The sequence below is a fragment of the Hylaeus volcanicus genome, chromosome 7, assembly GCF_026283585.1.
Source record: "Hylaeus volcanicus isolate JK05 chromosome 7, UHH_iyHylVolc1.0_haploid, whole genome shotgun sequence".
NCBI classification, from domain to species: domain Eukaryota; kingdom Metazoa; phylum Arthropoda; class Insecta; order Hymenoptera; family Colletidae; genus Hylaeus; species Hylaeus volcanicus.
Genome location: NC_071982.1, coordinates 15,719,687 through 15,746,864, shown reverse-complemented (window position 1 = coordinate 15,746,864; position 27,178 = coordinate 15,719,687). Strand labels below are relative to the sequence as shown.

Sequence of the window (27,178 nt, the reverse complement as noted above, 5' to 3'; positions counted from 1 at the left end):
AAAAGATTTACTAACAACAGCAGATTTAATAAAGCAGCTGCTGCAAACATTATGGACTCGGTGTTAATTTATTTACCCGTTAGGAAAACTATCCTTTCATCGACTAGTGGAAGTTCGGGGAACTCCATAAACCTAGGCTGGACAGCAGTCCCGAAGAAAAGGCGACCAGTGGACTCTACACGTCGCGCCCGGTTCTATTCCTCACGGCGAGGAATATCATTTCAAGAACGATTCGCAGTTCAACGACCGATCGTTTGCGAACCCCTTCAAGCCTGGCAGCCAGTCGGACGTCATATCTTAGCCACGATCGTCTCGGAGGAAACACTTCGCTTTGGGATTCGTTATTCTCGCTCTCTGCTGAACGCGATTCTTCGCAACTCCAATAATTTCGAGAAACGAATTGTCAGGAATCGCGGTGGTTCGCGCAGAGTTTGTTCTTGTTAATTTCTTCTTGTTAGGAGCACCGAGGTTTCGGTGCACGCGTACTTTTCGCGAAGGCTGTTACAGCGAGCTGGGCATTCGTGTCCAGAGGTCAGTAACCCGGGACCCCTTTTCGCCGGGGCCAGGATTCGCCAAGGGGGCCCCCGAGCTGAGCCAAACTTTCGGTAACGAACCCATTGTTATACCTGGCCGTCGTTTATCATGTTGGAGCCCGTGCTAACATTCCTGAACGTGTGCTCCTCGCTGAACCGAGGATCGATCCGTGTTCGACGCCGAAATTGCTAGACCGTACTCGAAGAAAAACGAGGAAGCAAACAGAACAGATAAAGTAGCGCCTGGAAGACGATGATACTTCGTGGGCTACTAGTTGTATAAAGGACGCGATAATTGAGTTTACACTGAATAAATAACCCAATTAAAGATAACCTCGTGAAATATTGGTATCTACTGACGCATTTGGTTGTCCAGAAAGTTCGTGTCGATTTTTAAGAAACATTCAAAGACACGTTTGAATTTTGATATATATTTATTGAATTGTGCATGTACCATTTCGTTCCACAACTTTTCCACCTTTTAAGGGGATGTCCACATGTTATTTGTTTTCAACCATTTCGATATATTCAGATCTGTACCGCCTACTAAAAATCGGCATGTACTTTCCAGACAATCCAGTAGAACTGACCAGCAAGAGCACGTTTCTATCTAACGAATCGATCCGGTGCTAGCAGTGGGTCTATAGGTTTCGTTGGAGCGGTCAGAGGAGTTTGAGGAACACTGGGCAGGAGGCACCGAATATTTTGACCTACGCGACGCGTACGCTATCAGAGATAGGAACCAGTAACGAACACCGCAAGAATATTCCTTGCTTACCGTCTGCCTCGTACAACGACCCAGCTCGCGGCCACGGCCTTGTTTCCCGATCAGAGGTCATGCAGGAAGTCCTTTTGCAGAGTTCATACCCATAAGTTACCTCCGGCGGGCTTTGTCGCGGTCCCGTGTACCGTTTTCTACCATGTTATACTAGCCAGGCATACTAATACGCGGATCTTAGTTAAATCTCCGTCGGTTGAGCGCCGTGCAGGCCTCTCTTATCGGGAATTGAATTCGTGGGAAGAACACAGCCCCGGAGAACTTTGACGCAGCGATCTCGCTGACGTCTTGAGAGAAAAGCCACGCTGTAAATCTTCGGATACCCATTCAACGTACTCGCCGCATCCGTCGTTCAAAACGCTTTGGAATCGACGAGATCGCGTTCAACGAGATCGCAACGGGATTGGGGAGATAGCGTTGGAGATTCGGTGTTAAGGTTGGTGGTGATTCGGGGATTTCGTGATGCCTTGATGGTGGCTTGTTGTAGGTTTGGATTGTAGGTTTGGCGAACATACTGTTGCGACGGTATGAAGATGCCGCACTACAGTTCCGAGTTGCATCGTCGCGACGGTGCGAAGATGTTGCGACGATATGAAGTTGCGGAAACGAGTTCCCGCGCTTCCGGTTGCCAGGAAGCGGCAAACTTTTAAAATAGAAGAGAGCGATTCGAGAACTCAAAGAGAGAAGACGTTTCGTTACAAGTCTCCAAGATTATCGTTATATTATCGTTACATTGTTTAAAAGTTATAGTTTGTTAATAAACATTTTATTTAATTAAAATGAATTCTCGTGCTTCAACCCCCCGGCGCGACAATACCAACCCCCCAAGGAGAAGGAGGGCCCCCAACGTCCCTCGTTCGCTTTACAGTAGTGCAGATATATCTTCATCTAGTGGCAAGTAGACACGCAAAGCAGCTTCATGGATATTTTTGTTGATGATTGGAATCAAAGTAGAGCCCGCGCAAAATTTTACAAGAAATACCTGTCTGGATGATAAACGCGCAAGCGGAACGCAAAGTCTCTCCTTTCGAAAGCGCGCTCCGTCGAAGGAGGAAAACGCAGCAACAAATGGCACGGAACGAGAGTCGGAGAGCTAACTGCGAGGCACGTGCACGTAGGCGAGCGACCAGCTAACCCGGTGCATATGTCGATTGTGCCTTCCTCCCTTGGTGCACGCTGCACAAAGCGCATTGTTGCAATCGGTCGACCCAGATCGCGTGCGGTCGAGTCGAGTCACCTAACCGCTGGCCTTTTTCTCGCTCCGATTATCCTATCGCGGCACTCGCTCGTGTTGCACGCGTCGCTGCCCTTCGATTTCCAAGTTCGTAGAGGATCTGGAGACGGGGAATAACCTTTCGTCGAGAATACTAGCGACCTCTACGTAATTCGGGACTGTTGGTTTACTCTGGTAGATGTAAACGCGTCACGATCTTCGGAGGAAACAATTGGAGGAGATTCACCGTTTAAATTGACTTTAAATAGGTAGGATACATCGTGCTTCAGAAACTGATGTGATCTTTGCGTGACCTAGGACAGTTGGAATTTATTGGAGGAGGTATCGATATTCTTTTTTTTTTTTTGGCGCGAGGAAGGAAATTGTAAAGCAGTGACGGACGAAACTCTAGGCTTCGAATGAATCTGAACGTGTCAGTTGCGCAGTCCCAGGGTTCTAAAGGACTTTAACGCGTGCACCGCTAGAGTAATCATTACCGAAGCGTAGGTACCGATGGGGTATTAATTGACCGCGTACTTTCACTCGATGACCTTTATAATCGACGCGCTGCTCGCGATCGACACCCGGTTACGATTCATCATTGTCACCGGAGGAAACGTAATTGGACCTGGCGCAATGCATCCTTCTAATTGAATTTGCGGCATCGTTCATTGTTTCGTCAATTGCGAAACGGGACCAAGATATTCCCTTCTGTTCAGGTGATAACTCATGGCCAGACGTACTGGTTTCCTATTATTAACTCTACGTGATTTATAACGCAAATACGGGGATGCACGGGGTTTCTCGTTTTCAAGTTTATCAATCCTGATTATATTAGGTGTACTGGAAAGTAATGTCGTTTGTGGAATTTTAAATACTTGTTTATCACTCATCAGCTCATTGGTTTCTATCGATATGGCATTGAAAATTTGCACACTAAATGGCAAAAGGCTGTCGATAACGAAGGCGATTACATAATCGATTGAATATAGAAATTTATTAAAAATTTGTTTGAATTTAATGTAAAAGAAACGTCGTTACTTTCCAGTCTACCTAATATTTCTCGAAGGCTGGATCTACCTTGAATCACCCCAACTTATAAAATGGTTCTTGATTAAATTATAAGAAATCAAACTAACATTTATCCGTATTAATGTAACATTAACACGCAAAGAGATAGCATAAATACCTTCTCAGCGTTTAAGTAAATTAATGAATCAACAAACCACCGTAATGGCGATTCCTATTAAACAACTCGATGATCCTTCCATCCACCCTGGAAGACGTACCAAGAAATGCATCTATCCATGCATTCGAACCCTGAGAATTCATCGAGCAATGATACAAATCGAAAAAGCAGAGTGATAACGTTCTGGGAGGGTACTATCGTCCCGCTGGGTTCGGTAACCGATCCGCTTACTAATTGATAGTTCGTTTCTCGAATCAACGGCGGGGCGTAGTTTATCCTCCTCCCACCACGAGCCAAAGTGCAGCCGCGTTGCAAAAGGTTTCCGTTTGATTTGCATTGGCGGGCATGCGAGAGATCGCGGCCACGGTATCGGACGCGCTATTTGCAAATATAATTGCACTTGTTCCCTGCGCGTCGGATGCACGGGGTTTTTAAACCCCTTCTTCCTCCGTCTGCGATCTCCATGCGGGCCCCCGATAGCGGATGGGATTATTACGGTGATTCCTTAATCGGTGCAATTAATACTGCGCCGTTCGCGGATCGTTTAAAAACGGGCCTCCGTTCAGGAGTTCTTTCAGGCTGGGATAGGCGACTTCAGCTACGGATAGATGCCTCGAGTTGGAATGGTTAATAACGACAAGTCCCACCGTTTCGCCGGGCGGACTGCGTTTATGGTAATAAAATTGCTATCGCTGTTACGAATTACGGATGTCGAACAGGCTGAGTCACAGGGAGGTTATGTTGCTCGATTGCTCGATTCAGAATTCATGGGCTTGGTTTACTCTGGTATGTAATTACACGCTTGTAGGAAATATCGATTTTTCGAAAGCGTATTACTGGAGTTGATTGAAAAGCGAATTGGAAAGTCCTGTAGCATTTTGCAATCGGAGGTTTCCTCGACGAGATATGGGCAGGTGAAGTTTGCCTGCGCGTGGCGCTGGGATTCACACTGATGAACTTGCTTGTATCTTGTTAACGGAGCTTTGGATTGCAAAATCGTACAGGACTTTTTGATTCCTTTTTATACAAGGAATCGATCTTGAAGAGATTCAACAACCTGTCATCACCCTACCTATATCTATGTACGTTAGACGCAATATTACTGTTTATTTCTACTCTGTACAAATAAAATACTTGTAAAGAAGATTAGCAACCTCGAAACATTCTACTTGGGTCGAATTCGATGCTTCATGGCTGGACACCGTGTATAAATAGAAGGAACCCGCGCGCGCATATTCGTCCAAGTTTCTACGTTCGCCTGAGCGGCGAAGGTCACAGTTAATCGACCGCGCGATACATAGTCACTCTGGTTACAAGCGGGAAAAGTAACGACCGCTATAATTGCAGCCCTTCGCTTCCGTTTCAGGAACGAAGCCCGTGCAGCGCGCGTTTACCTACGCGCTTCGGTTGCGCGGTGAGATTCTAGCGCGGTTTATCGGCTCGAACTCATGGGCCAATGGCAGAGGAAGGAGAGGAACGAGCGAAATATAAAACGAGAGAATGTCAGTGAAATTCCACCGATTTCCTCGCGGCTGGGAAAACGATCCCCCGAAGTGGAACGAATCGAAAGTGGAAATTGGCGCACGAGGGGAATCTGCGGGGCACGTCTGGGGAGGAAGTACGTCGATGCGAATGGGAAAAAGAGGAGACGAGAGGAACCACACCGTTATCGTTACTAGTCTCTTTGCATCACGGAAAAATGCCTGTCCGTTTTGGTAGCGAGATTTTTATCGAACACACTTTATCGTAAACACCTTGGGAACGAGAGGAGTCACTTCCGGCTTGGAGCGTTTAGTACATAGTCGGATAGAAAAGTCTGGGTTAGGTACGTAGACATTACTTAACGTTGGGTAACTTTCAAGAACGTGGTTATATGATTCTTATTAATTATTAAGATACTTTCGAGAATTACTATGGTCCAAAGTGATATAATGAATTAACATAAATGGACCTCAACTATGTTAATAATCAACCTCCCAACACCTTGTAGCCTGTCTTCTATGGATTGAAAGAAGTCTCGATAAGGCTTAATGACGAACATCAATCTTCTGGAGCTTCAATAATCTTAATGATCAACAATCTTGCAAAGTAATCGGCTGATGGGAACGGAGACTGAGTCTAGAATTTTCTCTATCTCAGGGGCCATCTCTAATTCGTCAGACTATACATTCGAAACTTGAGAATTCAGCTTGAAGCCTGATCATCTTTCTCTGTGATCGTCTAACGACCCTTAGGTCTTCTTCGAACACGTATGCCGAATTAAAATAAATTGGTCTCAACTATGTTGATAATCAACTTCTCAGCCATTGTACCCTTTCTTCTTGAAATTGAAAAAAGGGCTAATAACGCTTAACGACGAACATCAATCTTCAGGAGCTTCGACAATCTTAACGACCAACAATCTTGCAAAGCAATCGCTCGGCGAGAACGGAGCCTGAGGCAGGACCCTCCCAAAAAAAGAAACCAATTCGCCAAACTATACACTCGAAGACTCAACGTTCACGAATTTACTAACATTCTCCTGCTATCTGACGCTTTCTCAGACCTCTCAGATTTTACACACGCTAAACTTTTTCCACGTAGATTTAAAAAATCGACTACCTAACCACGTCGACGATCAACTTCCCACCATTCTTTTAGGCTTTCTTCCACAAATTGAAAAAAAAGCCCCAACAAGCCTTAACGACCAACATCAATCTTCAGGAGCTTCGACAATCTTAACGATCGACAATCTCGCAAAGTAGTCGCGACCTTTGCTCCTCTTCAGTCTCGGTTAAAAAGAAAAGGAAGAAACGGCGAGTCGCGAATCGACGGTAGCCACGATCGGTATCTCTCGTTTCCCGTGTCCCGCTCGAGGCCGGAAAATCGATCACCGTTACGATGTAACGCGGCATTTCGAACGCGGTGCGCCGACCCGAGGAATCGGCGTTCACCGATCCTGGCATTCGTACGTGAGAGAGGATAACGATAACGGGAGTGCAACGCCTGGGAAAACGATCCGCGCGTTCGTTCGTCTTCCGTGAGATGTGAAACCCGCTCCGCGACGGTGTAATACAATGTTATTTATTTACCGCGCGGAGAGTTACCGGCGGACCGATTAAACGATCTTTAGCTCGCGGCCCCAGGCTCAATGACGACCGTTCGTGTAATCCGCTCGCCGGTTTCTCCCGCTCCCGTTCGCTTTTTACGGTCTTCGGTAAACGGAAGCCCTGCGACGGCTCTTTTTTCTCAGGGTAAACGAATTGAATTTTTGTTTAAATGGCCCGAGGAAGTAATCGAGGGATTCACTTGAAATTTTATGTAAATTCACGCGACTCTAACGTCTTTTCATCTATGATACTATAATTCATTGGATTAAAAATTCATTTGGAAACTTCAAACCTATCATTCAACTTAGACAAACGTCTTGACTAGACATACAAGGTACAAATAGTCATGGGGGAGTTATCGTATATAAGTGGCTGTATATCTGTGCCGCTAGTGACCAGTTACTTGACCAAAGCACGAGGTATTTGAATGCAAGTAGTTGGACAAGAAGACGCTAGTAGTCACGTATCGACGCGGTGCGATTGACGAAAGGTTTCGCCGCTTCTCACAGTGTCACTGGGTTACTGGATAATTTTCCAGACGAGTAAGCGCGCCGCGTGAGAGCGAATTCAGCCAACAGCGGTGCGGCAACGAGCGCGATTCGTTCGAACGTGCCTCGATACCAGCGCGCGGGGCACGAGAGCCTCGTAAACCATTGCGTGACCATAAAAATCGAACGGAACATTAGCAATTCACTCGCGGAGATATGGGTCGCGTCACGCGCGGTTAATTACAGCGCCGAACTGCCGCGAACCTCGTAATCGATGGACTACCTCGATATAGCGACGGATCTCTACCTCGATATAACGATTACTTGGGAACATTACACTTTTACAGAGATGTTTTATTGGTCGAGTGGTTTGGTTTGATCGATGTCTGGGTAAAATAAAATTCGCCCTATACAGTATTAACTGGCAAGCATCAATTCTCAAACTACGAAGATTCTTTCCCTCTTCGTCTGTTCAACGAAAGAATTTTGATTCATCCTAAAGATATCGACGACAACATCAAGTAACGATTCTCTGTAAGCTGCTTTCGTACGCGAACGCGATTCAATTAATGCCGACAAAGTTTCAATCCCGAATGGAATGCTGCCGCCGCGCCGCCTCCTGTCGCGATTGCTGTTCTGGAAAATTTTCCAGTAACCCAGTGACACCGTGCGGCGAAACCTTCGTCGGGTTGTTCCCATCGGTGCAACACCCGTTTCGCTGCCGATACGATCTCAACGGTACGAACTTAATCCGAACGGAATGTCAATTCTGTTTCCGCCGCGTAAATAGACAACACGAGTTCTAATTTACCTAGCTCCAGGAAACTCAATGATATACAAGGCAGGCTACACGTGTCGAACACAGGAGAAAAGTGTAGCGCTCGTTTCCACCTTGTTGTAGCAACAGCAACTCGCCATTTATCGTACGACTACAAGGAGTAAAAATTCTGTTCGCCTTGATCCCTGGGTAATCGAACACTCGATCGGTACTAGGAGCGAAATTACTGAAAAGATTCAATTGTTCGCTCGAGGGACTACTTACTAGACCATAATATTAAATTTGTTCTTCGTCTAATTCAAAACATTCTTTTCCTTAAATCGATCTAAATAAAGTCTGCTTGATTCGTTCGGTAGTTCGAGGTAGAAATAATTGAGAAAACACTAAAGTTCCACGAGAAAGCAACACACGATCGACTGGTCTATGAGTCTTGGAAGGGTCAATGTCTCCAGTCGGTAAAATTGTAAGATCGAGCATCCTCTTTTCTCAGAGTGGAGTCTTCGCGTGCACATGTCTCGGGATCACGCGAATCTCGTATCCCTGGTGCTCGAGGTGAAAAAGGAGGTGGGAAGGAGATCTGTCGATATATTAGTTATGCCCGAAGCCAGGTGAGACGAAGAAGCGGCGGCGAACGCGAATTCTTCTCTGCCAAGGCGGCTCAAGGCGTGGTCTGTCCCTTTACTTTGCCTTTCTTCTCTTCTGACGTTAGGCTCGGTTCCTTGCGTCACAGGGTGTCCCTTTTGGGACGGTCCCCTTCGATCTAGTCCCTTGGAAACTTTCCAGAGTTAAAAGAGGCGGTACATTATTGTATTTTTCCTTTCACTTCTGGTACTGAAACTGTACAGTGTTACTATTGGATGTAATTAAGTAACGAAGGAAGTAGATTAAATAAAACAATCACGTTGAAGTTAAGGAGATAGAAGTATCGGTAGGTTGAAATCGATGCAAGTTATTTTATAAACAGCTCCAGAAGATGAGATTCTCATTGAGTAACCACCCAGTATAGAAGTAGGTTCGACTGGTTCACCTCCGTGGCTGGCAACAACTAACGAGCAGCTGTCGGTAAGAGTCCCGGCGACAATAACCCGTGCATTTTATATGTTCCCTGGTCGTGGCCGCGCGCATCGATGCATCGATCTTGGCTGGCTTTTTCCTGCGCTCGGGGACGGAGAGATAAGCCCCAGCCGCTTCTAACTACCCGTCATTAACGTTATCGATGTTTCCCACTTTACACAATCGTCGATATTTTAAACGTTCACACGATTTTCCCAATGGTCGACCATCGCACGATCTTCGTCCTCCTTCCTTAGCGGCAAGGAAAACCTTCCATGGATGACCATCTCACTCTTTCAATTATCTTGCACATTCCCGTTTCTACATATATTTAATTCCATTTAATCCTTTAATATTCCGTAGAGCTGTACGCGACAATGAAGGACTCATCGTTGCTACGATGTAGAGCGTTTTGTTGGACCACTTTTGAGCCAGCCTGTATAGACAACGAACACAGACGTCAGAGCAGCGTATGGAGAAAGGTGTTCATCGATTCCCGAGAGAAGCCAGACGGAAGCTGTCGAAATTCCAAAGGGCTGCTACCGGATTGCGACGGCGACACGGGTCCACCTCGCGTTCCCCAGAGGTATTCCAGCGATACGTGGAAGAGTCTCTGCGACTGGCGGTTACGCATTCCGTAAAACCAACGGCACCGTCGTCTGGTGAAATTCTTGCACCAGTAGCGACCGAGTGACGCCCTCGAGAGTGAAATTCTGGCCCCAACACTCGCTATAGTAAATAGCGAACCCGCGCACTGATTATTTTTATTATGGAGTTCTAATAGTCACCAAAAGTAAAGAAAAGTAAAGAAACAAACCTAACTTCCCTATACTCTAATTTAGAATGCTTTCACTGGTATGAGGTCGTGGAAGAAACGACTCGCCATTGGAGGACGTGTAAGTCAGTCTGGAAGCCTCGCAGAAAGGTGATAATTGGCATTGCCACTTGAAACATTCGTCACGGTCAAAGTTAGCACCGAGAGACCTTGGGGAGCGCCAACATCCGGCCGAACTTGAGGAGATCGCCGAACCGCGATAGCTTCGTTCATCCTTCGGAGGTTGGCGTGTTTAACCGCTGGTGAAATTCGTGTACCGATTGTTCTCGGGCGAACCATTTGCGAAGGGAAGCGGGACGTCGACGAGGTCGTCGCTGCTAACCGTAAAACCTCATGGTTTCGTGTCGTAAGCTAAGATTATGCAATCTTATGTTCGCCTGATACGAAACGTTCGAAATTCAAGATTTAGGTGACAGGCCTTGCTCTGGAATAAGTAGGTGTCAGTTAGAAAGGTCGCAGGTTGAGTAGACTCTAGTGAAATCATTTTTACAACAGACTCTAACAGAAAATAATTAAGCGTGTTGCTGGCTGGACACCCTGTATGCGATAATATAATGCCGATATGCATCTGCGTCTACGTTTTGAACTTCCATATATAGGGAGCGCGCGGAATTCCAAAGAAGGATGGGGGGGATTCAGAACGCACCTGCCAGCCGCGGTTCAACCAGCCGGTAAGAGTAAAAATTCCCCATGAATCCGCGCGAGCGAGGCGCGTTTTTACTCGGAAATAATGCGGATTTGCTGGAACGGGAGCGAAAGTCTGAATAATTCATGATCGTCTCCCGCGGGTGTGACGAAAGAAGCGGAAGGGCGTAAATGATTTCCAGCCACTAAACCGCGAACCCCTCGCAAGAAGCATCGATAAAATTCGAATAACGCGTCCGAGGCAGTTCCTCTCGAGCGTGGAGGTTCGTTGGAGCCTTTCCATCGACTTTCGACGAACGTGTACCTTCGCGGAGATTTTCGAAACTCCTGGAAGTCTCGATAAGCTTTGCAGGGGATTCCACCTCGAAAAATTACGATACTTCAGGACTGTGGGAAATAAAAACGATTGGAGGAATTTGGAAGATTAATTATCGTGGCGAGTTACTCAATTTTTGGAGCGAGATTGCTCGTTTTAGTCAAATCGATGAGAAAATGTTTACGTACACTAGGTTTGTATTGTTTTTTAATAGTGTTTTTACTTACTGGCGATGATACTATTAAAAATAAGAATGGAAAATGTTGATATAAATAAATGTAAATAATAATATTCGTACTGGTTATTTGTAAGATTATTTTTGTCAGTAAGTAGAATTGGATCGTGCTGGGCCAGACAAGCGGCCTTCGTATGTTTCTTCACAGAGTGAACGAAATAAGGCAAACAATTACCTATAAATTTTTCCACTGCACCAAAATCTATCCTATATGCCTTACGAATAATCTATCGTACATGACAGCAATCTACGTAAAAAACACCCTTCCGATACTAAGCTTGTACCCTTCAAACCTACAGGTTGGCGTATCACCTGATACTTCTCCAAATGATAAGGATGACAAGTATCGACGTCGAGGCGAGTTCGCGAATCTCATTTAACTTGTCGAGTTGTGCAGACTTAACATCCAGGCCGATAAACATCTGTTGTAATCAATTCCCATAGGAAACAAACACCGCGGAAGCGTGGAGTCGTCGTGCGTCCGGACATGGACGCTCCACCCGTGGGGCCCCCTCGACGTGTCGTGAACCCATCGATGGTTATCGTCGACGAAGAAGCACAAGTGGCCCGTTATGAGCGGATATTACGTTCGAAGATGCTCGCGGCATCGATTCACCGATTAGAATATCGATTAATATCGGCACCGCGACGTTATCGACGACCGATCGGCCGCACCTGGCCTCCTATGGGAGACCATAGGAGGGCCCCGCGGACGCAACCGGCCCGAACAACACGGTAGGAGGAAGTGCAACGCTATTATTGTATGCTAAACAATATGCCATATAGGAAAAAGCAATTCATCCGCGACGTTCGTGGAAAGCACGATCGCGCGAGAAGGCTTTTCCTCGAGTATTATTATTGGAGAGGTTTGGACTACTTGTTTGGTATTATTCTGTAGGTATTTTATGGAATTATCGCAGAGCTATCCCCTATAATGGCGCTACCAGGAGGTCCAACACACAAGCAGTCGATTTCTTACAAATAAGTGTCGAGCGAGGAGACTTGAGACTCTCAGCGAGGTAAATAGGAGGAAACGTTTAAGCTAATTGGACGAGAAGGCAGTAAGAAGAAAAATTTGAATTTCTCGTGGACGAAAAAAAATAATAAATAAAAGAACCGGGGAGGGTGGGCCCTCCGGGAGCAGGAAATTAAGAGGGATGCGCAAATGGATGGAAAGAACTGGTTCGGCCGGGTGCAGGAGGAAATAGAAGCAGGCTGACGTGAATTAGTCGAAGAAGCGGAGGATGCAGGAGATTGGGATTCGTTTAAGGTCTTGGAATCACTTTGAACGTTAATCATCCGCTGAGACTCGCTGCTGAGCGCCGGAGCGTCTGTTTAAGTAACTGCTTCGGGTACTTGAACAACTTCCATGGCGAACCTCCGTGGAAATAAATTTCCGCGCGTCAAACTAATGTCGGTCTGAAACAAAACCCACGACCTACTTGCGTCCTCGTTAGATCTGGGTCGACCAACCTGAATCAGAGAACATCGACTATAGCTTGTTTTCTGAACTACACAAATTTTGAAAGACTCGATACCCGATATTTTGAAAAACAATCGGTTACACAAGCGTCGTAAATCATCGACAAAGTCGACTCGACGGTGAAAGTAGTCCAAACGGTTAATACATCATTTAAGAGCGGACGTCGAGCACGTTGTTCGATTTAAATTGGCGGTGGGCTGGAAATCTAACGATGATAATTACGATATGAAAATTTCTCTATTGAAGCCGAACGATACGGATCGGAAGAATTAATGATCTCGACTCGCGATTGGCCGGTCGGCTCTGTCGCCCCTTTAATTTGAAAGGTTAAAACGCTGCTTAACGAGACGAATAGATCGTCGTGCTGTTAGTTCCCAGATCGGTCTTTTTGAACGACGCTTTATCTTCGACTCTGATTGAAACCGTTTATCGATTTGTATCGATAGTATCCTGAGCGTTTTAATTACGCCTACTAGGGAGTTTCGCTGCGATAATTACAAGTTTGATATGATTCGGAAACTAACATTAAGTTTATCCTGAAACAGTGATTCTTGGAATTATAATTTTGTAAGTTTCTATGGTTTAATTTGTGTAGTCGTAGGAAGAAATAAAACTGAAAGGAATAGAGGAGTTCCATGGGTTCGAAATACCCTGCGGGTTACTCGAGGAAGCTCGAGGTCGGTAACTTTCGTTCATCGTCGATAGAACGTCTCCCCGGCTGCCGGGTGAACCTGACGAACCTAGGTCTTCGACCCTTCGGGCGCCACAGAGGTGTACGGCTCTCTCGCACGGGGCTATGGTGTGCAGCCACTTTGCCACGACACAGCCATAAACATCTCTGAATGGAGACCACCCACCAGCCTGCACACTTCTCGGAACTGCACTCGCGCATTTCACAAGAACACCAAAGGCGCTCACCGGTGCGGCGAGGCACTTCGCTTCCACTTTTGCGTGGCTCTCCGCCATTCGTACTCGAAAAACCTTGGCGGCCGTTTCGCGTTGAATAGCGCGAGTCGAGAAACCTCGCGGTTATCGATTTTTATTTTCTACCCATCTATCGGTGAATTTAGCACTCGTGTTCGGGGAAATCTCATTTTTGGAAGGAATAAGCGTAAATTCACCCTCGGAGGTAGGACAATTTCTTCGACTTTGCAGGAACTTGAGAAATAAACCTTTAGAAACGGGAATCCCTTAAATATGGAGAAATTTATCGTAACTTCTCTTTGTGCTTTGTATCACAAATTCAGAGCACCCCAGAAGTCCAAAATTTCATAGTTTCTAGACACTCAACAATTTAAGCCACAAACTTTCCATGCATCTAAATTTAGAAATCTCGATTCCTGTGCTCGCGAACGGAATGTTCCGACGACTGTAGCACGCATCAGGTCCTTCGTTCGCAAACAGGCGATTGGTGAGGCAAGAAAACGCGAGTCGGAGGCAGAACGGAGGTGAAAAAAGGAGACGGTAGAGGAAGGAAGCAATGTTGTGGATACCAGCGCACAGCAAACACCGGCGAGTTTGATTTCACGGTTAGTCGTAAAACACGGTGCTCGGCCGATTCTGCGGAGCGGCGGAGATGGTGTTCGGTTATGCAGGTGCTTTGGGCCTCGCAGAAGGTGTTCCCGTGGATTTTATACGGGGCAGCGCGCGTCCGATGAAAAAGCGGATCACCTCTGCTCTATCGAAACGGCGCGAGAGCCCCTCTTCCCTATTCCGCGGATAGAAGGCGAGAGTAAGAAGGTGGGATCGAGTCGTAAAGCAGCCTCGCCTTCCACGGTGGAAGTGTTACGACGATCGCGGGCCGACTGGTTACGGGTAATCGAACCGTCTCGATAGAAATCGTTAACGAAACGCCAGATGCGAAAGCGAATTCCGCTTGTGCTTCGTTGCATTTTTTATCAACTTTACGCTGATATTTATACAGATTTTGTTTTAGATTAAGATCGGTGTGTATGATGCGTTAAATTTCGTTTTGAGAATGTGTTAAAAATGTCATATAAACAAAAGCCCTAAATAGTTTACTTCTCGAGTTACAATAATTACATTCCTGACCTGTTCCTAAATCGATACCTGTAGGGTTTCGCAGGAGTTTCGCGGCGCGAAGCGTGAAAACCAAGCGTTCAAGAGCCCCTCGAGTGGCTCATCAATTCCCACTGGGTCTGATCTTTTCTCTCAGGCGAGTCCTGATGCTCATCTTCGCGGCGCGATTAGAAGCCAAGCTAGCTAACTCCGTGGCGCAGTCCGTGAAACGGCGGTAATCTAGCCAACAAGTATTGCGTAACGCGAGATATACGAGCATCATGTGTATTACGCGATGGCCTGGCCAGTATCTTGCAAGTCCGGTTAGGTGGCCGTTGGTGGTTGGCACAAGGCAGATTCGTAACGGAACCCTGCGCGCACAATTTCAGCCAACATTATAAATTCGCACCCTAAGACTCGCTAGCTACGTCCTACCATAATCTACAAGAGATCTAACAAGCACAAACACAGAATCACCCATACAGACTATTTGCTTGTCTTGAAACTGTCGAAAGTCCTGATTCTCCTTTTCTAGCTCCTCATCTATCTCTTCAAGGAACCAGCATTCTTAAACCATCTACCCTTAGACTCTCCAGTTAGTATCTTAGAATTCCAAATCTCAGATATCCTTTTTCCCTAAACTTCACCACTTCTCCTTGAATTTGCCAAAGTTCTAATTCCCTCCCGTCCAACAATCCCTCGCCCACCTCTAAACTATCTATCCTCAGCCTCCCCATTACTTGTGGCTCCCTTTCTAACATCGTCGAGCAGACCTGGACAAGCGCCTCGGTGAACACCCTAGCCACCCTCGACGATGGGCATCCGACGTCCCAGAGGCTCGCCGTCCCGTGCAGAGCGAAGACAACCGACATATCCGCATTGCGAGGGGCAGGCAGGCGTTCCTCCGCGTTCCCCGTCGATCCTCAAGACGGATGCGTACCGTGGCGTACGCTTCGTCGGGGCAAGTGTAATAAACCCTGGCTGGTGGACTGACACACGGAAAGCAGCGTACGTGCACGCCACGAGAAGGAAAGCAGCCGCGGAGGAACACGCCTGGCTGAGAGTAATGCGCGGCAGTGCATAGTAGTAATAATAAAGTGGTAGTGGTTGGCACGTCACGGTCCAACAGGCCGATCAACCGTCCGTGCGGCGAGCTGGCTACTGGTCTCCGCCCACGCACAAATATGCACGTGCAGGTACACACACACACATACACGCAGTCGCGTTCTTCCATGCACACAGAGACTGCTAGGACATCGAATCCACGAGCACGACCGAACGAATCGCTTTCAGGCGAAGGAGAGGACGTCGAAGGGCAGAGGATGCTCTGTATGCAGGGAACACCGTGATGATGTAAACGCTAACGAGCGGGGTAGCTGGGGCTAGACAATGGCGGTCGAAGCGATGAGCGACGAGTGCTCGCCGCTCGAGGTACGAACAGGAACTGGCTACCTCTGTTCGTGTTTGTAGGGGACGGAAAGCGGTCGAGGAAAAATTCGAGGGAGATTGATTTATGGAGGGGTGGCCTCTACAGGCTTCTGCAGGTCTCTATGGGGGCTTTGCCTTGTTGCATTTATGGTCGTTCGAGTGAGTCGAAAGGAGACTATGCGTAGATGGAGGTTGGAGCACTTGTTGTGCTTGGAGTGCATTCGATAATAAAGTGCATTATTAGACTAAGCTTTATGAATTATTATTTAGCAAGTATCGAAGTGTAGTTGAAGGTAAATATAGCGACTAGGGGTCAACAATAAGATAGAAAGTTAGTAATCACCCCCCACTACTGTGGCTCCCTCCTTTCGCGGCTTTGATTACGCCACTATCGTCGATGGCATAACGGCGGACCATGCACCGGGATTTCTACTTGTCTTTCTTCTCTTATTTTCCGCGTGTCGGTGCCGCGTGACTGCCGCCACGCTGACGATAACTCGTATGGTACAGCGCAACAATAACGCGCGGATGAATGCGTTTGACCTCGCGAACATCCACCTTCGACATTACCTCCCTTTGAGATCAAATTATCGATTCGGATAGCGTGAACCTCCAAAATGAAATTCTAATGTTTTTTTGAAATATTTTTGGAGCTTGTCTCTTTGGTTATTAGAAGAACTTTAATTAAATTTCATTTGAATTCGAATTTAATTAATAAGCTCCCTGTTACCCAAAGCAATTCACTTGTTTCACTTATTGAGAGAGCACAGACAGTTAACGGTTCATCAAAGTGGGAATAAAAACAGTTCATCACACTGTACGGCATACTCGTTTTCACGACTAATTTTTAAACTTTCCAAAGATAACACCTATCTTGACAAACGGGTTAATTTTCCGTGGAAACGATGAGAATAAGCTTAAGTCGAGTGGTTAAAAGAGTCCAGCGTTACCGTTACAACCGATTTGCTTATCGGCATGTTTATCGAGGCGAAATTATTATCAGCGCGCGGTAATATCGAAAAGTAAAGCGAACCCGTATCTGTTCTCCGGTATCGTCTACAGGTTCCACTTCACAACCGTTCTTTTTTCCTTCGAGCAAGCGTCGAGAGAGCCCGTCGTCGTTAACCCGTGTCTGACTAGGCACTGACGGTTTCCACTCGCCTTGTCTTTTTCCATTTTTCCGGCGCCCGTTACCGACTACCGTCGTAAACTGATTATAAATCGCGAGCAACAGGGTCGAGGCGTGTCCTCGCGGAGAGTCGCGGGTATTTACATCCCGAGAAGGGGGAGACGCGTGGGCGTGAAGGCCGATACGTGTACCCATCGGGCAAACGATTTGCATTCGACTTGGAACGCGAACGAAACCTGGAATCGCAATTGCGCAACGCCCTTTTTCACTTGCGGCTAGGGTACAGGCTCTAGGGCAGGTTTGATTCATTCTGGTTTAGAATAATTTATTTCGTTATTGAAATTAGTTAAAATTCTTTACTTCGACTTCAAGTAATTTATTTTACTATTTGTGCGAACTATTAAAATCAACGTATTTGTCTCGATTTTATGTTTGCACACGGCTTTCTTTCCTCACCTGCATATACGTATTACCATCAGGATATTTTTTTCTCCACCTTTCCTCTGGTGTATTTAAACACACACGACGTCTATCCACCCAGCCTCGACCTGACGAACGGAGCAGAAAGAAGGAAAGACATGCAGGAATTACTTCCTGTTGGCGGTTAGCGAAGAAGAAGCCTGTACCAAAAAGGAGCAACACGCGACTTCAAACCGGACCTGTTAACGCACCGCGCACACGGAGCCATGCCTCCCGGTTAATTATCGCCTACCAAACTTACAATTTCTACGTTTTCATTAAATACTCAACGAGGAAATCGAAATCAACGACCGATCGAGACGGATTTTTCTCTAATAACAAGAATTAAAGAGCCATCTCTTCTCGTTGCAGTCAATTACCAATGTTCTGGTGATGAGAGTAATAGCGGAATATGGGTTGTTATTGCTGCACATTACTACAAAAATAAACACTTGGGCGTGATCCTTCCACGAGAATTGATGATTCTAGAAAAACAGAACTTCATTTCAAATTTTATATGTTCTTCTGGTCGTTTTTTTAACGTTGAAACACTGTGAATATTCTTCTTCGCTTTCTTAGGCTTATCGTTATCTTCTCTTGCCTTCCTTGAAATGAATTCTCCATTAAATAACACATTGTTGCATCAGTCCTCGTACCCGTCCCAACGGTACTGTCGTCCCAAAGACCTACAGGCGCACCTACGTCTCCAAACGCGAAAAATCTCGTCTAAAATCGTGGGTAGCGTTCCCTGAAAAGAAGGGCTTACCTAGGTGGCATCCTCCTCCGTCTCTCCGTGTCGTCTCCGCTTCCTATTATTCTCGATTCTTCTTCCTGCATCCTGATGTGCTCGTAAATGGGTGAAAAAGTCGCGTGACTCAGGAGGGAAGACAGACGGTGAACTATGCCGCGACGGCATCTTCTAGGTATCCGCGGAAAAGATGTAGGCAGACAATGGGACGGAGTTGCCCACCGGGTAACGAGCAGAGGAGCTCTCTCGTTCCGTAATTTGCATGCAATGCACACTAGGTAACGCGATAAATATGCATGAATTCGAGCATATGAGTGAAAACAGCTGCGAAGGGAGCGTTGCGACATCTCCTGTTTGTGACCGTCGATGCCGGGGGTACTTGAATTCGAAGATAGATGATTGGTTGCTTAGAAGTAGAGAATTCGGTGTCTTGGAAAGTGGGTATCTTGGCGCTTAGCCTCCTGGACGTTTAATTCTCTTGGCATTTTAGTTCTCTTAACATTTTCTTTCCTTAATGTTTAACTTTCATAGTTACTTAACTCTTAGTTATCTCGACGCTTGGACCTCCTAAGGCTTACTCCCCTTGACCCGTAGGCCCCCCGGTTGTTTAATCTTCTTATCCTTCCACCTCTTAAAGATTCACTTCAACTTCTCTAAAGTTAGTAGACCCAAGTCCCTACCGCCACTGGCTCTCCAAGTTTCATAGTCTTCTATAAAACCCATTGGAGCACCTGACTCCATCGTTTTATTCTAAATTACCAATGGTCGATCCACTGGTTGTGGCTTGCCTCAGGTCTCTCGTGTTGGACCTGCATGCGCACGCATCATCCTGCCACCGCTGAACGCGACAGTTGAAAATTACCAGGTGTCGACCTCGATCAAAATGGAGGGGAGACACCGGCTACGCAGCGGACGACGGTGGTTAATTAATTAAGCAGGAAATGGTGTCCTTGAGCATCCTTCACCGAGGGGTGGCTCGTCCTGGGAGCGTTCAACTGATTAAAAGGGATCGGGTGACTGCTGACGTAGAAGAAACCTGGCGGCCTTCCCCCGATTGCCACTTTTGGAGCAACAAAGACCTTTGTATGGTAGATTTCAGGTTCTTGCGAAGGTATTTAATAGGGATTCATGGGTGTTGGACAAGTAGAGCCCGTGAAAGTAAATGGAAATGGACAAGGTAATCGAATCGAGGTCTTATCATACAGACAACAAGCTCAAGTCTCGTGTCTATTTTTCCAATCTCACTAATTTCCCTTCAGCTGACCAATTTACTTCTCGTCATCAACTACCGTGGCATCTCCAGACCGAAGATGACATCAGCAGGAGAAAGACGGGATTACCAGGACGCCTGATCCTTGCATAAAAGCCCCAGAGCCGAAAAGTCAGGTTTCTTCTCCGAGTAATCGTAATTTTCGTAATACCTGATCGAGTTCTTGGGCGCGGGGGCGGGCAGGGGAACCGGTGACCGGAAGCCACGGTTTGTTCAGCCGTTGAACCTGCTCTCGTTTAATTCCGCTCACGGAGCGGCTCCGAGGCAAACCAGGGCTATTATAACGCTGCACCGAGCGAGGATGACGTTACGTATCCTCGGGCTGTCCCGCCCGTTCAGGTTATCTCCCGTTCCGTCTTTCTCTCGTTTTCCGATTCTCTCATTATCTCCTGGGCCCCTTCGTTCCCTCGTCTCAGGTTTCTCCTTCGACTGAGCGGAACCGGAGAGGAATCGGTGGCTGATTAACCTGCGCGGACCTCGCTAATTTCCACTGCTGGGAGTATCGATTAGACGGTCCTTTATCATCGGGGTGATACGAGGAGTTGTCGATGTAGGAAGTCTTACTTCTTATTAGTTGTCTGTTTCTTCTTATGCATGTTTGGACCTTCAAGATGTGGGTATAGGATCGTCGTTTGGTCGATGAGATATAGGAATTGTTCTACTTTTTATTAGACATGTACTTGATCAAAGTTACAAGAGTCCCATGAAGACGTTTAAACTCCACTCTTCCAGCATCCTCCTGGATCATTCAAGCCCCCCACCTCCCTCCCTACAGAGTCGTCTGCCCATCAGGATACAAAATACGAAACATTGCAGCGTCCACCTGTACCTGCAGGTGGACTATCCAATAGTGGTTAATTATACCCGGCCGTCTAGCAATGACCGCAGCGGGAAACACGCACCGGACATTGCGTCGTGCTTCTGCAGTCGTCGGTGTAATTACGAAAATTCACGTTTCGCTGAAAAGAAGAGGAGAAAAGGCGAGTCCCTCCCCTATTCGCGGCGGTCGAGGAGCCACGGAAGCCAGCCAACAATAATTCGCAATAAGACCGACCGCTTCCTGGATGGCACAGGTGCATTTCCTAGACGCGGTTATGACGATCAGAGGCCGGCGCAGCGGCGATTAAACGAATAAGGACTCAAAGGCAATAGGGAAACACCTGCCCGCCTTTTACAACGGCCAGTAAAATGCTTCGTTAAAGGATCGACCACGAGCCTTGGATCCTGTAAATTTAATGATTCCCGTACAAAGTACGCTCTAACTGCCACCATAACCGGTACGCCTTCCTGGCTGATTGCGCTAAGGACTGTCTCTGACGTTCGACGTATCGTTCGCGACGATAAACCAGCCGCAGGGAAATTAATCTCGCCGGATAACAGCCGTGCGGCGTGATCGCGTTAGCGCTGATTTTAGCAATCCCGTCCCTTTTGCGCGCCGTTTACGAGACGAACGCTGAGACCGTGCGCAAGAAACTTGAAGTTTACGACGAGGGATCTCCGCTGACTCGGTGTAACCGCGATGGAGACCGATTAAGCGAGTAGGAGACTGCGTTTGGTAGATGTCATGAGTCAGGAAATAGAGGTTTTGGGGGTGAGGTTTGGAGGGAATGTTGAATTAAAATTTACTCACTAAGCGTTACTCACGAGTTAGAGGTAGAGCGTGCCGACACGTCGAGGTGCCACTACGGTGACAGCGAGACGTGGTCCGCATTTAGTCGGTGGCAACGGTGCCGCTGTGGCAGGTGGCGGGGTTTCCGGTCTCGTGCAGCCAAGGCCACTTCCTCCGCGTAGCTCCCACACTAAATTCGTCAACGAACGAGGTCTGCTCAGACGCCGCGATCTGCGTGGACGACGAACAATTTCATCGAGAATTAGCGATGTGTTAACACCGTTCGAGGTCCGCCATTGCGAATCGGGAACACAATTGATTGGGTACCCGACTTGCACAGTGATCGGTGCCTCGAATGGCAATGGAAGAACGCATCTCCTCAGGATCTTATCTGCTTCGTATCATCTTCGACCTTACTTTAACCCTTTGCACTCTGCGCCATATCGTTGCAAAATGTGCGAACAGGAATCGCATTACACTAAATAGTCTTACTTTGAAAATTTGTTAGACTTACGATATCTTCTCACATAGAGGACATCCGAGTGCAAAGGATTAATACTACGTATTACTTCAATAAATGTGTACGTTCACTATATCGCGAGTGCATGTGTGTACCTGTACCTTTTTTCCGGCAGCTTAGCACCAGCACCGGAGTCCCCCGAAGTCCTGCCTCCAGAATGGCTGGAGTCCAGTGTCCCATCCAGCTCCATGGCCTGTTGAAGGTTCGTCAGGCTCTTGTATCGTATATTAAAAAGCGGAGATCCACCCTTGTACCCAGGAGGTGTCTCCTTCAACGGCGACGCGCTCTTTTGCCTCATCAAAGGGCGTCCTCTTTGAGTGCCGCTGTTCTTCACGTAGAGTTTGGCCAGGGGCGGCTTTTCGACTCTAGGCTGGGGGGCCTCTTTGACGGCGCGCCTCGTCCTCTTCTCCGCCTGAATCTTCTTCGTGGGAATGGTTTCTATGGGCGGTGGTTCCGGTCTGTCGTCCAACAAGGGCGCGATCGTCACTGTGACAGGTGTCAACGGAGGACTGGAGCCCTGTGTGCCTGGCAGAGGACTTTCGTAGGGTGACCTGACGCTTTTAGGCAGAGGCGCAAATCCGCGGACGTAGTCGTAAATCTGATCTATCTCGTCGTACTCTTCCGTACATGCTGACGGAGGGACACGATTCTCGTCTCGATATGCCGCGTGACCTGATGACGCTTGATGCCCGTTGCTATGATAATGATGGTGATGATGATGGTGGCTGGCGTTGTTCCTGTGGTGGTTCAGAGGTCCGTTGTCAGAGTTCGTTGAGGACCGCCTGAGGAAGCCTGAGCCGCTTCTGGTCTGCCTGGAGGGTTTGCTCTCGCCTAAACGACCATCCAGAACGTGTGCGCGATCCGCCACGTCGGCTACGAGGCGGGACGCGCGCTCCACCAGCCTCGTGAACTCCTGCATGGACCTGAGAGCCTCTTCGTTTCTCGCCTTTACTAGCTTCAGCGGAGCTGCAAGCGGCAACGCCACCGCCGCTCCCTCTCTCTGCAGAGGCAAGGCGAATACGTGCTCTTCTTCGAACGTGGACAACAGCCTCAGTTCTGGGACAAACTGCGACGACGACTTCAATCCCCTGGGCGGCTGGCCGTGCACCAGTCTGACAGTTAATGGCAGCCGCTTGCTCAACAACGCTCTAGCTGTGTGGACGCCGCTTATGTTGTCCTCGCGCGCCAGAGCGCTGAAGCGACCCCGCTGGTCCATTGCGAGCAGCACGCTCTCGCCCCGACAGTCGACGCATCGCAGAAATCTACCACGACCGGGGAGACTCACCTCCCCCGCCATCACTATAGTCTCCCCCGCTGCAAGGGTCCTCGTACCCTCGGGTACCACTATTCCCGAGTCGTCGTCCACTCTGCAAGCTATTCCTCGCACAGTCTCCCTGACCAGAGCCCCCTCGTCAGGGCAACGTCGACACAGCTCGTTCACAGACTCCATCCCTCGCACAGCTCTTCCTTCTTCGCTCAAGATCTCGAAATAACCCGCGTAAGAGTCGGGTATAGCCAGCCTGGGCCCCACACCCACCACCCTGCGACCCTCTTTGATCTTCACCGCCTGCGCGACGATCTTCCGTCGACGTCCCGCGGACACCAGCAGCGCCGTGCTCTGCAAACTAGGCGCGGGCAGTGTGGGAACCCCCAGCCCTCCGTACTGGCCCTTCGTGATCTTGATCACCGCAGGGAGACGGTACTTGGAGACGAATTCGCGAAGGTACGTCGCTTCCTCGGCCCAACGTGCCGCCGCAACCACGATCTGACCGTCGGTCGCGGCCATCGCGGCGCTACAACGCCGCCCACCCTCGCGAGCACGGACCCCGGTGCCGACGTCCCCGTCGAGTGATCAGGAGCCCACTCAGGGCCCCGACGATCGCTGATCGCTACTGATGCTCCTGCTGCTCGGCCGCCACGCCTCTATGCTCCATCTGGAAATTGAACGACGAACAGGTTAGCTGGGAAGATGGTGCATCCTTTACTTTAAACTTTAACACGTTCGATCACTCGTTAGCTACCAGGATACAGGACTAAAACTCGTCAACATTTCAACAGAATTCAAACTTTGTCGCGAGACTATTCAACTTGTTGTTTATGAAATATATAAATTTAACGAATTGCAGGAAAAGCAGTCGACTGTGAATCCGAGGATCGTGAGTTCCAGTCTCTCTATTTTTCGATTAGACTCCTACCAAGTTTTGGGAGGTGATTGTTACAGGGAAAGGGGTTCCTCTAAATTTTTCAAATTTGTATTCGAGATCAGAGGAACGCGTGAAATTTGCTCGAGTCGATGGAGGGCCCGTTTCCCGTTACTTCCTCGTGGCGTTCGCATCATCATCAGCGTAACCGACGATTAAAGCGGACGATCTACAACGGGTATCTCGAAGCCTGGTTACCTAACGAGCGTACACCATGCCCGAGTGTACGTAAATGGGCGGTGCCGTCGATTGTTTCGGATTTCTCCAAAGCGTTGTATCTGGGATGGAGGAAAGTAACCGATCGTGACTCGGCCGTCGAGCCATCGCTGCGGCCCGCATTAAACGATTCCCCTGGACGAATTGCTTCACGGTTATGCCGATCGGCACGGAAATTCCGCGGTACCATGGCGAACGCTTGGGAACGGGCGTGCTCCAGAAGTGAACCTGGACGACGCTTCCGTGTTACCTGCCCGCCGTTTCGACGTATCGAATATCGTGGACGCGATTATATAAATCGTGGTCGCTCCGCGGCGATTGAAACGTACGGCAATTATCGCTTTCCTTTGGAGCGGAGTGAAATACAGCGACGATTGGCCAAATGGCGTGAGTTCTAGGAAACTTGGATTGCGCGAGAAAGTGTTTGGTGGAGGTACACTGTGTATCAAAAGAATACGAACACTTGGATTTTGGAAGTTGCGGTATCTCAAGGTAGTTGCACTGTTCTAGATTCCTGGTCCCAAGCATCAGCGTAACGATCAGTGGAAAGCCATCTTGCCTTCACCAGGTCCAAACATCACTCTGATTGACCAGCTACTCTACCACCGTCCTAGGTCCACCAAGATGAAATCAATGACTGGATATAAGATCACCTCGTCTCCAAGCTGACATTTAACCTCATTCCCCCACTTACACGAACAAAAACGAACTATTCTCAGAGTTACGTTACACTCGTCACGATTACACTTAGGATTCAGGATGACTACACAAAAATTCCACCTCGATTCCAGTGTCCCCAATTCCAAACATTCCACCGAATGAAGAAACAATTTTACGAAAAAAAAAACGCACGATTAGTCACTGCCAGGTGAATCATCGTCAGTCTCATGTTTGGGGGACTCACGCGGAAGCGCGTTGGATCAACGCCCCCCTCCTCAGCCGTTCTAACGATCTCCCTAAAGCAATTTATCGCTTGGCCGTGTGAAAGGCCCATTCAGATGGGCCTTACGTCGGATATCGGGGGGATAATGAAATCGCGCGGTGAAAATCGAGCCGTCTGAAAGGGGCCTTCGAGATGGCCCCCACAGCCGGTCGTAGATAAGGACGGGGGTGACCAATGACCCGGGGCGTCGTGACAGGCGCGCCTCTAGGAAGTTATTCGACACACTCCTCTGTCCTGCATTCTCCTACACGGTCGCAACCCCCCTTTTACCGTGCGAGGTGCGAGGTTGAATCCCGCCGCTACACACATAAGCTTTCACGGCGGATTCTAGCGGTCTCGCCGCCGCCTCTCGATGCAAATTCGTATTGGAATTTTTCCGTTTGGAACGGTGCTTTGATCGAACGCAGAAAACCGTTACGTTCCTTTCGCGCGGCGTGCGTGTTCCCGTGATAAGGCGATTACGCGATACGGGAACAGACGGATCGCATTGTATCCGATACACGCCGGCCACGACCGTTTCGAATCGCTGGGAGGAATCCTGTTTCAAGGTTCAGCGGAGACATCTCTCTACACGGGGACGGAGGCGACCGATGCATCGCCTCGAGCACAATTTCTCGTATCTTTCGGGAAGCTTGAGAAGAGCGAACGAGACCCACCTGGTTACGGAACAAGATGAGGTTTACGGACAGTTCGAGGATTGTTCCAAGCCTTCGCATAAAAGATGTCGATCTGGAAAGTACATAGTTGGAGGGATGTGTTGCTAAGCTAAAAGTGAACATGTTCTTTAAGGTCCCAGTAAGAAGCTAGATGTGCAGAAATTACGGGACACTCGTACCACACACCATTGCATGGTTGGCTACCTAAACATCGCCCTTTATGGAGCTTCGATAGATCCTGGATAACCGTTACCTCCATGCGTGCCTCGTTGCATTGTATTGACGAGGCAGAGATGGCCATTTAGCAGCGCGCATCGTGTCTTCCGTTCGGCACAGAAGTAGGTCGTTGATAAGTCACCGATTACACGAGAGGTTAAGCACGAGCCTCAAACTCTTGGGGATAATTGAACGCGAATCGTACGGAAGATCGTCATAGAGTACCGACTACCTTAATTACGCGAATTTCAATGCTCTCGTCCCGTTTCCAATCAACTATGAATCTTCCCTCAAATTCCTAAGATTCTCCCATTCCAACCCACGGCCAGCTTCTTCTATCCACGTCCAATGGGCGACGCGAAAGAATCGAACGTCTCATCGCTCACCCAGTGTCCCACCCTCTGTCGATTTTTGCAGACGAGGCGCATTCTCGGGCACCGCGGCGCTCTGGTCGCGATAAAAGGTACGCCCAGGTCAGGGGCCTCTCGGATTGTCGCAGCGCGTATCGATACGCGACGCGATTACGCTGTCGCGGACGCAAGGACAATCGCGCGGTGTCGAAATTGGCTCGAACGAAACAAAAGGATCGGCAGGGAGAGACGTCGGCGTCGTGGTAGCCGTGCACGCGGAGCCACGGTGAAAGCTGCCCGAAGCCGCAGCATATAATTCGAGGGCATGTCGATAAATCAGCCGCCGCCGCTGAGCGAACGAGAGACCGTGTTCTTACAACGAGGGAGAGACGGAGAGACCGTGTTCTCTAGCGAAGGAGAGACGGAGAGGTCGACTGTCGTTGCGACACACGTTCGTCTATTCGTGGGCGGCGAGCTCCGCGCGGCGTCGTTCGTGCATATGTCGCTCGGATCGAACGGCGTCGATAGCTGCTCTTCGAGATCTCCAGAGCTGCGAGATGGATCTGAATCTTCATCTATAGGAATATTTCAAGCGTGGAATCAACGATATTATTTTAATATTATTAAATATCTGTGTATATTCTTGTTCTATCCAAATGAAATTTTTAAATAATACCAAAGTCACTTTCGGCCAATGAAGCTAGGAACCCTTTTAAAATAGAAGCATTACCGAGAATGCAAGCATAATTTATAATTCTGTAAATGGAAGTTTGAATACA

General features: G+C 48.2%; 1 protein-coding gene across 10 annotated transcripts in view; it reads right to left on the bottom strand.

Annotated features, from left to right (window-relative positions):
• Positions 1–27,178, bottom strand: part of LOC128880276 (uncharacterized) — a 162,783-nt gene that overhangs the window by 7,651 nt on the left and 127,954 nt on the right. For 9 of the 10 annotated variants that reach the window (XM_054130187.1, XM_054130188.1, XM_054130184.1 and 6 more), the window contains 2 exons: positions 21,919–23,751; positions 21,333–21,528 (listed from right to left, as the gene is read on the bottom strand). In XM_054130187.1, coding sequence (XP_053986162.1) covers positions 21,336–21,528; positions 21,919–23,603 — 1,878 coding nt within the window. In that variant the 5' untranslated portion in view covers positions 23,604–23,751 and the 3' untranslated portion in view covers positions 21,333–21,335. Of the gene's footprint in view, positions 1–21,318; positions 21,529–21,918; positions 23,752–27,178 lie in introns of all 10 variants that reach the window. The other variant, XM_054130191.1, reaches the window with a different exon arrangement.